Source organism: Echiichthys vipera (genome assembly GCF_963691815.1).
Source record: "Echiichthys vipera genome assembly, chromosome: 12".
Taxonomy (NCBI): Eukaryota; Metazoa; Chordata; class Actinopteri; order Perciformes; family Trachinidae; genus Echiichthys; species Echiichthys vipera.
In genome coordinates, this window is record NC_139837.1 from 14257766 (window position 1) to 14274062 (window position 16297).

Genomic DNA, 16297 nt, shown 5'->3' on the forward strand with positions numbered 1-16297 from the left:
AGCAGCTAATTCAACCAGGGCCTATTTAAAACTGTGTGGTTGTTTGTGGTTGTGGGGATCAGTGGGGGTTACTCAGGTGGCAGGAACTGTTCCTTGTGTCGCTGATAGATAGTGGCCTGTTATTATAACTTTTTTTTTCTTTTTTAATTATCATGACGCTAATTTTCCTCACTCTTCTACATTTATAAGGACACCTGTTGGATTCCAGGTAGCAGGCACATGACTGTTTATCTACATATACAGTAAGTCCCTTTCGTGTCTTACCCGGTTGTAGAAGGGGTGCTGAGGGCCAGTCATTCCACTGAAGTAGGCACTGTGGGGCTGAGGAGGTAGGGATCCGGTGAAGGAGCCCGCCGGGGAGCAGGCGGCAGTGTGCTGGCCATAACCTGACTGAGGACGGGGCACTGCCTCTTGAAGGGGCAGCGTGGGATAGGTCACTCCTCCCATGCTCATCTGCTCTCTGGCGGCACGCACATCTAAGAGAGGACAGAGCCAGGGGAAAAAGACAAGAGAGGGAGGGAGAAGGAAGTGTTTATCTGCGATGCTGATGATCATGTCTTGGCTTTGACTATAAAGACCCTTCAGATCCACCCACGCATCAATAATTTAGCTTCATTTCATCATTTTCAAGAGAGTTGAGACAGTTGTCCGAATAGAATAAAACATATATCAAACAATTGTACACGACAGCAAAATTCCACGATTCTCATGGGACTGTAGAGAACATCTCCTTCGAAATTCAAAATAACAGACAATCAAACAACAGAATGCTGGAGAGAACGAACGCAGATGTTCCGATTACAATCTTCGACTGTGAATTCCATTCTCACTTTGATTTCTATTTCTGCGTTTGTTCACAAACCAGCAGGCGGGCCGATATTCCCTGTCTTTTCCAAATGACATGCCAGCCACGTGATGTTTCTGGCACATGGAGGCCCTTGCGGTCCCTGACAAATAATTGCATCCATGTAAATAAACAAAGCGGACCATGTGAACTCATAGACACCACTGCTTAAGTACTTTGCCACAATTGTTTTCACATAAATCAATTTTACTTCGAGAGGAGTCGAGTAGGCGCTGAGAAAGGAGCTTTGGTAAAACCTCCCAAATTAAAGTTAAATAAGCCCAAAGACAGAACAGAGTGGCTCTGTGTGGCTGGCAAGAAAGTAAGAACCAGAAACAGAAGCAGGCACCAGAATGTCTCCTGGTTATACAAGTGGCTGCTGAATGACACGCTGAGTGAGACCCAATCCAGCCTGCGAACACAATGGGGGCCTTATGATGTGAGTCAGGCTCCTGGGCGGGTATCACTGACAGCACTGCCCACTGGCTGGCCACAAGACACCGGGAACCAAGTACCAACTGGCCATGGAGGGAGTGGACAGAACAGGATGAGTTGGGGAGGAGCATTGGTCTCCTTCCACTCCCTGGGGACACGTGTGGAGGTGAAAACACCCACACACTTTTGAGCACACACATAAATAAACATGGGACGTGGATACATATAAATACCTGCATACACACTTTTAGGACAGCAGCATTGGACTGGAGACTGGACGTCTGGTTGCAGAGCTTGTTCAGCTGCGCCTTCCATGACTCAACTTTAGCTCAATGGAACAGCCTTTGTGTGTGAGTGTTTTTTGTGGTCTCATAACACTATGATGAAGAGGCTTCACACTAGGCGTCACTGACACTCCTGTATTAGGCCGAATGGTCGCTGACGCACGTACAGTGACGGTCTGGCTTACAGTTTAATACTGATGCACTATTACATCACTATAACTGCAAAATTTGGTGCAGCCGTGGTGGCAGATTGGTGACAGTAAGTGAAAATATTGTCCTGATCCCACAGTGTTGTAGTGGAAACCTGCTCGGCATTTGATTGTGTGGAAATGAGAAGCAAGCTGTGGATTTCTGAGAGCCCCTGCAGTGGGCGATTTTAGAGCAGACCCTGCTGCAATGTTACGAGTAATGTCACGGCCAAATGAGCTGGCACTGAATTCAACACATCACAGAGGACAGTTCTTTGTTTCTCTGTGCTATTGTATACTCAACCCTTTTATGTACTTTAGACAAAACAATACGATTTCTCTCTCACACACACAAGCAAACACATGCATATATATATATGCACACATTTATCTTATTATGATGACAAAAGCGTGAGAAAAATGTCATCTTTAGAAAAGAAGAAACTTATATAAAACTATTATTTCTTTACTCAAATGTAAAATTGAATGAAACAAATTAAGTTGAAATACCAGTTAAGATCTTTCTGTTTTCACTGCATGTAAAGATTTTGAATCATTAGGACCTCAACGATTTCTAAATGCTCCCATCGGATTTTATGCAGTGGAAAACTTCAGTTCTTTAGAAGAATGTCATGCATCAGTTTTCAATAGCAGATGTTTTTAATGTGCCTCTGTTGATTTACATGCAAAGAGGGTGTGTTACAGATTTTAAGCTCAACAATTCTATACTCATTAGAGTTAGTAAAAGTTGATCTTTAAGGATAAATGGACTGAAGATTAGAAGAAGATAGGTTAGTCATTGGGGTGATGAGTGTAAAAATGATGTAAATCATATGCTGGGGCTTTTTGACACAAGGTCTTAACTCAAGGTCCAACTTATTTGTTGGTTTAGTTGTTTTGTTGTCACGCGACAACAATCGGCTGCAGTTGATTTAGATTGCAGAGATATTTTCAGCCGAATTTATAACATTCAAAGATATATAGTTAAATCCGGTGGTCAGACCTATCTGACTTTTATGCTGTGCTTCATACTAGAGGCTGAGCAAATTGGCCTGTTCCAGACAGACACGTTTTGCTTTAGTCCATGACAAGTCCATTCACTGAAGAAGGCCATGAGATGTGGTTGAAAGCTTTGGGAAAAACAATTTGAGTTAGAACTTGTATTGAGATGTGCTGCGGTCTTCATAGAATAAAACATTTTGATAGCGACACTCTCCAACACAGTCTTCAAAGCACTGAATGAGGGAATATATTTTGGAAGAATGTTAATCCCTGTAGCAGAGACTTGTGTGAAATCTATGCCAAGGTGCACTAAAGCTGGCTCAACACCTTACAAAGACATGACATACTGGTTTTTCATTGTTTCACCCATCTGTACAAATACTGAGTGTATGAACCTGCTATAATCTCCCTGAGTTTGGGGTCCAGGTTTACGGTGCAGGGCAGGAACGTCTCCACATCTCTGGCAGCGAGAACGGGTGTCCTGGAGGACAGGAAGACCTCAAAGCTGCGTATGTCTCCATCGATCTCCAGCAGCGGTTCCACATCCTTAGTAGTGGGGATGTTCTTGGAGATTCTTCAGAGGAAAAAGAGAAAATTATGGTTTATTTGATAGAAGTTTATGCAGTAACGTTTTCCTAGATCTGCTCAACGTTGCATATATTATTCTTAATTTGGAGAACATGACTATTTGGCTATTTTGAACATCAAATTCAGTAAGAATTGAAGACAATAAAAGAAAACAAGTTACTCCACGAATACAAATCTTTCCAGTGGAAAACCAAATGCTTATAAAAGACAATGCAATAAGTTGTGCAGCTGCATTGGCAGATGACACAAATATATCAACATGTCAGTTTACACTTAATTCGGACTGCTAGCTCAATGTATCACATTCTGACGAAAAAAGAAAAGAGGAAACAGCAAGCAGAACTGTTAAGATTGAAGAGATATGCAACAGTCATCATCATCATGAGAGCAGAGAGATAACTGGATTTAGAGAAGGCAAGATAGTGAAAGGGAGGATGTTTGAGGACAGATAGAGTGAGGGATGTTATCTTTTCTCAGCAGAGGAGGAAACCTGAGAAGATGACAATCAGCCTAATTTAGCAAGCAGCAGACGGAAGCGCGTCATGATGCACTGCTACAGTTAACATGATGTTTGTTATCACAGTCCCTGAGTAAACACCATGTTTGAAAATTGTTCCAGTACTGTGTGTGTCCTGTATATACTGCAGAAAAACCCCCAACACGGCATTATATCAAGAATTCTAGATTAAAACAATTTATAGACACAGCATAGAGTTTAGAATTATATCTAAAAAGTTGCACACACTCACTACACAACAGCTTAAACCAGTTAGAAGTGACAACAGCATCTCTGGAATGATGAATACTGAACACGAATACTTAAGTGTTGTGGTTGTAAATGAAATTTCAGCTGAACAATGTTAAAAAAGATATCAGTTTAATCAAGGACAGTGTAATATGTGGTCGAGGCAACAAGAAAAGCAAACACCAACTACCCAGAGCAACCATTACATCTCGTTAATCCCATCATTATAACATGAAAATATGAAACTCAAAGTGACATATGACACTGACCATTCATCACTAGAATGTGTTGCTCTTATCAGATGAATGTGGGGACTCCAGCAGGGAGCAGACATTTTTTCCACATCCCTCCCTCCATTTCTCATCTGAACCCTTTATCATATTCTCAGTGGATACTTTCCTCTCCCTGCATCCTACTTAACCTTCCCTCCTTACAGTTCAAGCTCAACTCACCCCCTCCACATACATCACCCAGTCTGTGTGCTGGTATGCTCTGCTGAGAACACGGCCTGAAGAGTTGGGTTTTTCCCTGGGCCTGATCTGTTTTTGACAGTGAACACAGGCTGTTCTTTCTGTGACTTGATTGGATGATTAGTACCATCGCTGCAGCGGCTAAGTCAGTGTGAGGTCAGCATCTGGCAGGGGTTCAACACAGCACACTGTTGGCTAATAATCTAAACAATCAGATAACCTAATCCAGTTAACAAACTGGCTGAAAATGTTCACCGTCTGCCCACTTCAGTGAGGCTCTCATTCCTCAGTAATACTGGACAAAACGAGACTGCAGAACCACACTGAATTCAGTTATGAGTTACATAATTTCCATCTTTTAGCTGATACACCTATCCAGACTGCTTACAGTGAATGAACAGGTAGGGGTCCAGTACTCTGTTCAAGGACATTTTGACAGGACAGATGGCTGGTGATGGACACATCTGCTGCTGCAGGGCTCGAACCTGTGACCTTGTAGTTACAGGATGTCTCTGACCAAATGTACATGTTTGGCATGAAATACAAGGTTGGGGGTGTTCTAGAGAGGTATTTTGAGATGCAATGAAGTATAAGTGTGTTAAATGTTTACTATAGAGATTCACTAGGAAGCAGTGGCCTATTCCATGTGAAAAACATGGCAAAGAACTGCAATCAAAATTATTGACATCTATATTTTTTCATCTGTGCTACGTTCATACACCTCTCCCCAACCCTGTTTGATCCTCCTGCAGAGATTCACTTCTCAGCAGACCAGCCCAGCTGGGTCAGACCAGCCCAGGTGGGTCACCCTAACCCCACTGTCCCCACCCAACTGCCAGTGAGGACACACATAGACGGAAACAAGAGAATAGGCTGCGAGCAGGGAGGACACAGAGGCACAGCTGGGCTCCAGTGGACAAAGCCCTCTCAGTCTTTCTTCCATTAGAACCTTTAACAAGACCCAAAAGGTCAAGGAAGCTCCATGTTGGCACACAGATGAACCCCCGCTCATGTGACCTCTGCTGGGGAGGATGAGTGGAAGGCACAGATGTTACCTGCACACACACACACAGACACACAGACACACACACACACACACACAAACCAGCGAATGGCCCCGGTGCTGATTCAAACAACATCGACAAAAAAACAACAACAGTGTAATGTCCAACGCTTCTACCTGGGCAGTGAGGAAGGGAAAATTCAAAGGCACAGATGAAGGGTGGAGTGTGTGTGTTAGTGCGCATGTTCAAACTCATGTACAGTATGTGGGTTCTTGGTTTCTTTTCCCATGAACTGTATTAACCCGTGTACAGACTGAGAGAAGCCTGTGCTTTTCCCCCATTTCCAGCTGGCTTTCTGCTGTTTATTTGTGGGTCTGCAGACACAGACCAACAGGAGCCAGTGACTCACACACTAACATACACAGTCACACACACACACACAGCACTTCCTATTGCTATATAGAGAACACCCTCCAAAGATTTTCTAAGGAATCTTGAGTCTTTTTATAGGATCATCAAACATAACTCAATAGTGTGTACACACATTTTTTTACTGTGCCAAAACTGACAAAGGACAATAATAATAAGAACTCCAAACCCAGACTTATCTAGTTATAGTGATATCAAGCACTTTTGGCTGCTTCAGATTCAAATATTTCATATTTATTATAGCCTAAACAGTTGAAGCACTCATCCATTTTGCTTTATTATCACAGTCAGTTGCCTTTGGAAAACATAGAAAAGAGTTGCTTACATTGAATCTTTCATGTACATCGTCCAACAACAATGGCGTCTCAGAGGCTAGCTACACATATTTTGCTCACCTTGCCTGCTGTCATACAACATGGACCGGCACAAACAGCTGCATCTTGCAAAGACAACAAAGAGTGGGTGAGGAGAACAGACCGAGGGCATCCATCACTGAGGTACACCCAGACAGGTGGAAAGAAGAAAAGGAGAGAGCGAGAGAGTAAGAGGTCCATCCCTAATGTTTCCAGCTGACTGGGCAGACATGTCTGCAGGACCGGCTGGCCAAAGATGCAAAGTGGAGCTCACACTTCACAAACAATGGCCCTGTAAGATCATTGATAAAGAGATCACCAACAATCAATGGATGGTTGATAAGGAGAATTATTGACAAGCAAGAGGGAAAGAAGAAACATAATTACTGGAATACAGAACTAAGAGATGATAATCCATTAGTGATTCTGGCCAACATGCTGAACTGCATGGTGTTACAGAACAAACAGCACCCATTTAATGACAACAGCAGTTTATCAATGACGTTGAACCACTTCAAATGACATTCTTTGCAGTTAACTAATGATGGGTTGTTGGCCTTGGCATTAAGCAATTGACACAAATCACTTCCGACTTAGTCATTCTCACAGTGAACAGATGATACAGGCAAAATGAACAAAGCCATTCTTATCAGCAATCAGTTGCCAAATGACAAGATGGATGCTCGGGTTGGAACGCCAAGGAAACCAGCGTGCTACTTTCAAGCAGACCAAGGACGAATGAGATAAAGGCCGTCAGGCAGCAGTTCTCGCACAATGGGTCCATTTACAGGACCCAGCTTATAGCTGCAGCAGTGCAGGCGCTTAGGCCCAGCCACTCTGTGTGGCGTGGCCACTGGGAGCTTTCTGAGCTTATCCAAATGCTAATAGGTCCCAAAGCTGAGTGGAGCACAGCCTTTCTTCTCCTCTCAACCTCCCACACGCTGCAGCTGATGGGAATAAGCAGAATTCATCTCTCTATCCCTTCCGTCCGCTATTTGGGCCCTGATTGTATGAATGTGCCACTTGACTTTGCTTTACAGCTGCCCACTGTGCTTATGGAAGACATGCGCACACACGCCACAAAGAGGTGGTCTCGCTGCCAAACATTTCCATAAAGAGGCCCAAAGACAGAGAGAGATGCCTGCAGAACAAAAAAACGCCTGTGCACATTGTGTTTGAGAAGCTCAAGAGTTTCAATGGCAGACACTGTGTGACCAGTACAACAGTGTGTGGGTGAAGAAGTTAACCAGGCCCGAGTCCGGCACATTCCTCTCCTGGTCAAAGTTGCTGGCAGTGTCTGCCAAGCGTGTGGATGAACCCAGTGAGGCCCTCTCTGGGAAAACAGTGGACAGGCGGATAGACCAGCAAGCTGGCACGTGGACTTGCAGCATCAATGCTGACAGAGGTTATTGTTACAGTACAGGCTGCCAAAGCTTCCACCACCCCAAAAAGGCGGGGGGGAGCAAAAATATGTTTTCACTTTAAATGACGCCATGTTCTTTGTCTCCTTAAAATCTAGAAGTATTTCCCTGATTTTAATCAAATGCCTTAAGTACTCTCTGTGTCTAACTTTCTCTCCTTCTTGCTTCCTTGTCTTCTTGGCAGTGCCAACTGACAACTTGTGGCAGCGTCTGCTTTCCATATACATCCGTGGCAAAGTTTAGTCCAATAATTTAAACTCTCTTAAACTAAGCTGGACCTGTGCATCCCAAAAGCAAACCACAGAGACAAGCAGGCTAATGGGAAACACACCAGGCTGATAAAAAACGAGCTGCTTCGGAGTGAGCAGCCTCTTTTGAGACGGGCTCAGGAGTCAGTGGTTCCCTGAAATGTTGATTAAACTCATGTGTAGCGTCGAAATGGAGCCTCCTTGCTCCAGACCCCAAAAACCTTAACTGAACCCTCCACTCAGAGTAACTAAGGCCGCATTTTTGACAAACAGTAAAACACTAGACCTCAACTTGCTGATTTATGCGTCAGAGAAGAGTTTGGAGCATCTTAGGGCCATGGCAAAGTTCGTTCATTGTGACACTAATTGCACCACAGAGTTCATATCAGCGCATGTGGTTGTTTGATAGCTGTAATGGTCAGTTGATAGACCGTGTGATGGAGAGTTAAGTGGGGGTGGACTACAAATGTGCTCTTCTGCAGCAGATATAATCAGAATACATCTGGAATAAGTCTGTTATACAGCGGGTGATGAATGTAACAAATAAAGCTTGGGATTCTCAGGATGAACCAGTAATTCTCTGATTAACTTTACAGAGTGGGATGTAGGCATCAGAAATAAGATGCGAGAGGGGAATGTGAATGAGCGCTTGTGCATGGGAGAGAAAGAGTGAGACAGAGAGAGTATGTTGTATAGTAGAACTGAATAATACCAAAGCTTATATCTACTGTACTTCAATTTGTGTCAAGAGTTGGCAGTAACTAGAAAAAGCCTCTTCTGATTATTAAGAATCTCTCTGAAACACATTGCTTGAGAGTCCTGATAACTAAATCCCTGTGCTATATGGTGGTTGGTAGCATGATCACATGCCAAATTAAAAGCTGCTTTAAAAGCAAAGATACGAAAAGGACACTTGTGAGCCCTCCCAATATAGTCTGGATAGGCTCAATCTTTAGTTTGCTGTCTTTGGGCTTGCTTGCCTAGTCGTTCTTTGCCATTTCAGTGAGGTTTCTACGCACACAGACACACACACCCTAAAAAGGCCTGACCTCAATTCACTGTTGAAGGGCCAGGATGTTAACGTCAGTTAAGAACCGAATGTGAGCGAGCATGCGCATGTGTATGTGTACATAATGTGTGTATCTATCAAGTGTGCCCGTGGCTCCTGCAGCGGCTGAGTGGCAAATCTCGTTGTCCACTTAAAGGTCAGCGCTGACCCTCTTGCAACCCTGCGCTGCTATTTATAATCAGCCGCCCACCTTCCAGCAGTTCCGGCACAAAGAGACAGCAGAGTGGGAGAGAGATCAGCGATAATGCTCAACACCACAGAAATACCAGAGTATCAGGCAGATGTCTGCTTCTTAGCCTCCCACTTATTTCCTTACATCTCAGTGTCACATTTAAATGTTAATCCCACCTTGTCGTCACTGATGAACGACTGTATGACTGAAGAGCCAAGGCCAGTCAGAGGTGTAGCAGAGGCTTTTATTGCATTTCAAATGATTCTTTATGCTATGCACAAAGAGGGAACAGAGCAGTTCTCTTGTTTCAGACCAATTAGACTAATCCTTCAACCTTGGCTTACAGGCAGAAATGAAAAGGGCTTTGAGGATTTTCTAACAAAGAATGCTGCATGACGTTCTTTCCAGCCTCACGTGGTAGCCTCCACACACAAATACGCTCATACACAAACCAAAAACTCACCTTGCGTTCACACACACCCACACAAACGCACACACACATACACCTCCTCCTGTGTCACCTGTACACAGTGGCCATGGCTGCAAATGTTTTTGTTTGTTTGTTTTTAAATTTGAGCAGCTCAGCGGGGGCTGAGTGGTGGTGGTGCCGGCTGTGGCCGATTCATATCTGAGTCACCAGCACCAAACACCTGAGGGATGGAGGGACGACAATGCTAGCCGGGCCTGACACACACACTCATTGTGTGCATGAATCTGTCCACTACCTGGACTATTTCACCTGGAGCAGCAGCATCACATGAGGCTTTGAATACACCTGAGACACGAACACACCGATGGCAAACTCTTTTGGCAGTAATCCTGCTGGTATCTGTTCTGATCCTCTAAAGTATTCACACTCTTTAAATTCTTTTACCTCGTTTTACCCCCTTAAACTGGACTCTTTTCTTCTCACTCTCTCTTAATGCCCTTTCTTATCTAATACCAACCCTCTCCATTTTCAATCTTTATCTCACACCTACCATACTTTCTTTTTTTGTCTCTGTCTTTATCTATCTACTTGTCAGTCAGGGGGTCTTTCTGCACAATGGTGTGAAGAATCAATGCCAGTGTCCTATCAGTGATGGCAGCAGAACTCTATTGAGACATAGGTGGTTTCACACCAGCCTATACAAATTCACACACATTTTCAGGCCTCTTGGCAAATGGCAGTGTAATGAGCGATGGCATTACCAGTTTTACTCCGTCTTTCACTGAAACACCTCCTAGAGGGATATAGCACGCAGACAATGGGATCCCTCAGAAGAGGATACAGAGAGTTTTTTTCAGCATTTGCCGTGCATCTAGAAGTGTCACGAATATGACGGGAATTCACATGAACAATAGGCTGTGTTGAACAGAATAAAGACTTTTCATTATAGGGCAGGAAAAGTTTAAAAGTATTTATCATGAAAAAAAAAAAAAAGAATAGAATCTCGACATTTTTTTTGTGGCAGCCTGATATTTAAGAGCTTATTAAAGGATTCCACATAAAGGGAATCACCCGCATGAGCTTTGGAATAGCACTTTTATCCCGGCACATAATTGCAACCAAATTAGAATAATTGTGCCCATTAAAGTAATCCTGAATGAAGAGAGTGTCATCTTAATGTTTCAGTACTTGGGATAAGAGTCTCTCTAATTAAGACTAAATTGCCTGGCTACGTATTCATTCAGAGAGCTATTGGTGAAAAAAAAAAAAGTTTTGAAGTGTCCGAGAAGTGCCTGGCTCGAGTCACGTTTCTGAGAGGGGGATTGTTTGGTTGATGAATGTAGGGTCGGAACAACAAAACAGAGAGAAAGAGTGGAGTAGCTGATTCTTCATGAGCTGTGGCATAAAAAGTAAAAGAACTAAGTGCATCAAGATTTGGAGATTTGATTTACATACAAATACTGACAAACAGCTCCTCCAAACACTACAATTTTATTTGATAACAATTCTGCTGTGTTCTGCCTCCTGCACAGTGAACGCACGTGTGTGTGTGTGTGTGTGTGTGTGTGTGTGTGTGTGTGTGTGTGAATGTGGATACGTGCGTTTGTTGAATGCAGACTGCATCCCAGGGTCTGATTAATTACACTGATTCTCAGAGGAGTTGGGGCTGACATATGCTCTTGCACTGGTGTAAGAGCTAAGGGTGTGTGTGTGTGTGTGTGTGTGTGTGTGTGTGTGTGTGTGTGTGTGTGTGTGTGTGTGTGTGTGTGAGAGAGAGAGCATGTGTGTTTGTTGCACTTGTACCACACAAACCAGCCCAATGTGTGATCTGAGGTGTGTGCATGCATATGTTCCATCGTGAATGCTTGTAGTGGCAAATAGTGTTTGTATGTGCGCTTGTTTCAGTTACAACGTGCATGGCTTTTGCAACAATTTTCGTGTGTGTGTGTAAGTTTGTCTATATGCAATAGTTTGTGTGTGTGGCTGTGTGTAATGAACAGAGGATTCAGGTGCAGCGCCAGAAACACACTCCTGAGTGCAGCGGGGGCATCTTGGCACAGACAGGGCACCAGATGTCAGAGCAGTGCAGGAACCTGCTCAGTGGCCCAGCGACACTTTTTTTTTTCTAGTGCTGAAAACTGGATCTGGGCATCCAGGAATAAACTCTCTGAGGGGCCCACTGAACCTGCCCCCATACATTATTAGGTCAAAGTATGTTAGACCCTCAAATGAAATGCAAGCCTATTTCACTTTAAAATAAATCACCACTGTCAAAAAATGTAAAACTAATAGTTATTACTGACAATCATTGACTGACAATGTTGCCTCCCTTGGATTTAATTATACAACCATGCTAGTCTGTGTGATTGATTCTCAGACAGAGCGTTCTCTCCTGCAACTAAGTTTTCTTTTCATTATCAATTAATCTTCCAATTATTTTCTCAGTTAGTTTTTAACAGAGGACAAATTTGGATCACAATTTGAATATTTAAATTATTTGTTTTGTCTGATCGACAATCTAAAGACAATTTTTTCTTTTTTTTTTTCAGTTAACTATCAAAGACAATCAGCAAATCTTCATATCGATAAGCTGGAACCAGTACATTGTTGCACTTTTGCTTGAAAAATTAGTTAAATATTAACAGACTATCAAAAAAGTTTCTAATTAATTCTGTCAATCCACTGTCTAAATAAAGAATAACAAAGTAAATTGCTTGTTGCCTAGCCATGTCTCTACATTATAAAGCAAATGTATGTAGTGAGATGCTATGAAATCCAATCAGATCACCACCTTTAAAAGTTGGCATGTAATTTGGTTATTTAATTAACAAAACATCAACACACAACTAGGAACACAACCATCCATTTTTTAAAAAAGCTAATGTGGATCCAAATACAGAGTAAAAATAATGGTAGATGGTTGGTGGGTAGATTAAAAAATAACATGGCAAAAGTCCTAACAACATTCATGAGTCTAACATATGTCCCTGGGCAACCTCCAGAACCTGTACTTGCACAGTCACTTGGAATCCCTTTATTTTTAGCTATTTAGTGGAAGCTTTTCTGTAATGTGATGAGTCTAAACAACATCAAGGGAATAAACATACAAAAGCCCATTAACAGTCTTTGGAAATGGCAGTGCTGCTTTAAAGCAATAACAATGAAGCAGGAGAGAGCTAGGTTTGCTATAGTCATTAAATCTCTAATGGCAGCTATAATAGGGAACAACTGACTCCTGAGAAGAGACTGAGATGTAGACATGATACAGCTGAAAATGATAGTCACAAGGCTACAGGCTCCAATCAAAATACGGATTTAGGGCTGTTAATTTGACAGCTACAAATATGAGAGTCAGTCCATAATGCTTCTTGCGTGTGGATGTATGTGCAAGACTGATTGCTTTCAGCCAATATCTCCTACAGACAGTGTCATCTTTGTTACACAGCTCTTTCCCTTGCTACCTTGCATTACTCTGGGCAGCCCTCGATCTTACCGTTAATGATAGAAATCGCTGAGGTTATTAACCGATTACACATTCTCCATCAGATTAGGAAGGCTGTGCTGGCCCACTCCAGCTATGGGAATTAGCGCTGCACATTTCTTTTCACGCCTTGTCCTACAATGACACTTCACAGCCCTTCATGGCACTTGTTATTGCCAGGCAAGTTGCTAAAAACAGCTTTTAGCCGCTTTAAAAGCGTATGTTTGTGTGAGATATGAGGGAAGGTGGGCGAGTGTTTCTATTTTGTCTCCCTTTTCCAGGAGTTCAGGTACATGCCATAGAGAGTAGCTGTCACCTTCATCACTGAGAGATACTATGTAAATCATGCAATATTTCCCCATGGTTTATTACTGTATGGGTCAATCTAGTTTTAATTTAGAAGGCTAAAGTCTAAACTGAGACTAAAACTTGACACTGAGCTGAATTAAAAAAAATTACCTCAGGCAAGGATTAATCCTGAATTTTATTTTTACCTTTAAAAAGATAGTCGATGGAAACTGAAAATATATTCTAAGACCTACCTTAGTTGTATGATTTCTTTAGACTATGAATATGAAATGTGGTATTTGAAGCTCTGTTTATTGTGGCCTACTGGGCTGCAGCAAGCATTACAAAGAGGAGAGGATAGGAAGAGCATGCTGCTTTGTGACTGAGATGCAGGGCGACAGTTGACCTATAAGGGGCTGACTCACCCCCACGTTCACTTCACCACTAATATATTCACTTAGTAATGCTCAGGGGATGTGCGGTTCCACTGTATAAAAAAATGAGCACAACAACTCGTCCCATGCATGTATGTTTAAACACAAACAAAGCACACAAGGTCTGAACCACGTTGGTCTTGGGATATCACAATTAAACAAACAAACAAAAAAGATGCTAACTATGAGATACAGGAGATGGTTCACTTGTCAGATTGAAGCTACAAAAAAAGAAGTGATATGTGTGGGTGTGTGCACATGTGCCGTTCAAGTGCATATTCATATACATTGCTGAAAAGAAAAGAAAAACGAGTAGCTATCCATTTATGAAGAAGGCAGACAGTCGTAAGAAGGGGCCTGAGGTCGTAAGGGGCCAGTCAAGTACCCATCCATCGCTAAGGGAAAAAGACTAATCCAGAACAAAAAAGGGACTTAAGAGCCTCAGATCACAAGGAAGGGGAAGAAAAGAGAAAGAAAAAGAAACACAGACAGAGGGCTGAGTCTTATCAGAGGAAGATTAGTGCAAGAGATAAGGCCTCTAGGCAAGGCGTTGTGTTTAGCCTGTTTGAGGCTTCCTGTCATCATCATTAAGGCCGCTTCTCCGATGGCCACTGCAGAACAGAGCAGCCATTTGGAAAGATACGCAGTGAGGAGGAAGATGAAGAAAGACAGGACCGTCGGTCAAAAACAAGATGATGGCTTTATTACATTTAATGAGCAGTGTAAGCACTATCCCATGCTGCGGCGAAGGTCCTTGAAACCAAGCCTTTGGTGAGATGTAGAAACACTGCATGATTTATAGCTGTCCTAGTGCATAATTATATCTTCCAGTTTTATTTTCCACAATAATTATGGTAAAAGTGTGAACATTTCCTATAGGATGCCCACTGTACTTAAACATGATACAACAGAGAAGCGTAGTGATGTGGCAGAGATCACATATCCAGCAAAATAATCGAGTTACAGCCTTCTGAACGAGATGCTTCTCATCTTATACCTTGCCCTGTGTAACTGGAAGGTAATGCCTATTGTCCTTTAAAAACCAAACAGCAAAAACCAAGTCTAATGAGGCAGTGGTTTGCCTTGGAGATGGGGGAGGGAGGGTTGTCTGCTGTATCTAGCTGGCTGACATGCTGACAGTAACGGTCTGTGACGCTTCCCTGCCGCAGGAGTCGTAGGCACTAGTGTATTGTGACAGAGTGCAACCTTTAAAGGCCATCGACTGATGCACAGCAGCACCCAAACCCACTGACTCGGCCTGTGTTGGCGTCCTCCTCTTGTCTGCGGTGAGCACGCCTAAAAGCATCCGTGGCCACACACATACAAATGTATGAACAGTCATACTGTATACACACACATACACCGGACAAATGCATTATGATCAATTACAAAATCTGTCTGTTAGTTGCCAATTAGTGTGGCAATCAAAGCCATTGGCAGTGACTGTGGCTAATGTGGCTTACACGGAAAACAAAATCCTCTACTGCCACCTCCTGGTCAAAGTTACTTATATCAGTATTTCAAAGAGTGGACATCAAGAAATGTGATTATTTATTGACTCCAGCTCTGTTCTGGCTTTTTGATTTCCTCAGGAAAGTCAAGACACAGGTGCAACCCTGTAGGGATTCAGCGTTTTATTGACAAGGCTGGGTCCTTAAGCTAAACTTGTCTTACCTCATTTCCATTTTATCTTATGTTAAAGGTCGCCTCACTCTGTTAATGCAGTGGCCCAAGTTAGAAAGAAAGTGATGGGAAGAAAATATAACAAGACAGAAGAAAAGAAGGTAAAAAAAGAAACAAAGAAAGTAACAACGCAGGTGTATCGAAGAAGCCTGTACACCTTGTAGATCAGATACGTAACTAAAGAGGGTCTAATGTGTCTGTATATGTTTGTATGTGTTTGTACCTCTCATAGATGGACTTGAGAGAAACCTGGTCAGACACTCCGTCAGTCTCTTCCAAAAATAAGATGATCCATGATGTCCTGTAAGGCCACTCTTCTGTCAGGTTGATCCATGATGCCAGCCGATCCCAGTTGAAGATGATCTGGTTGGCCCGCAACAGACGACCTGTCAACAATGGTGGAGAGGATTAGTGGCCTTTGCATCCTCCTGATTTTCTGTTGATAAATAATCTGTCCAAAGTTGTGGCATTAAAGGGATAGTTTGGCTTCTTTGAAGTGGGGTTGTATGAGGTACTTATCCATAGTCAGTGTGTTGCCTACAGTAGATGAGGTTGAGCATGCAGCCAGTTTGGAGAGGCTGACAGGAGCACCGCCATGGAAGCTAAGCAATGTATATCTGTGTACGGGGGCAGCAACTGCAGCAAAATGTCTTTTAGACACCTTAAAAAAAATTAGTTTCAGTGTATTTTAAATATTTTACCAGCTTTACTTTCCCTTTCATTTGGCAC

The 16297-nt window shown here is 42.7% G+C and overlaps 1 protein-coding gene across 4 annotated transcripts in view; it reads right to left on the reverse strand.

Annotated features, from left to right (window-relative positions):
* kidins220a (kinase D-interacting substrate 220a) overlaps positions 1 to 16297 on the reverse strand; it is a 45133-nt gene that overhangs the window by 9484 nt on the left and 19352 nt on the right. For all 4 annotated transcript variants that reach the window (XM_083924093.1, XM_083924092.1, XM_083924091.1 and 1 more), the window contains exons 23-25: positions 15792 to 15954; positions 3149 to 3327; positions 265 to 476 (exon numbers count right to left, since the gene is read on the reverse strand). In XM_083924093.1, the coding sequence (XP_083780219.1) occupies positions 265 to 476; positions 3149 to 3327; positions 15792 to 15954 (554 nt within the window). The remainder of the gene's footprint in view (positions 1 to 264; positions 477 to 3148; positions 3328 to 15791; positions 15955 to 16297) is intronic.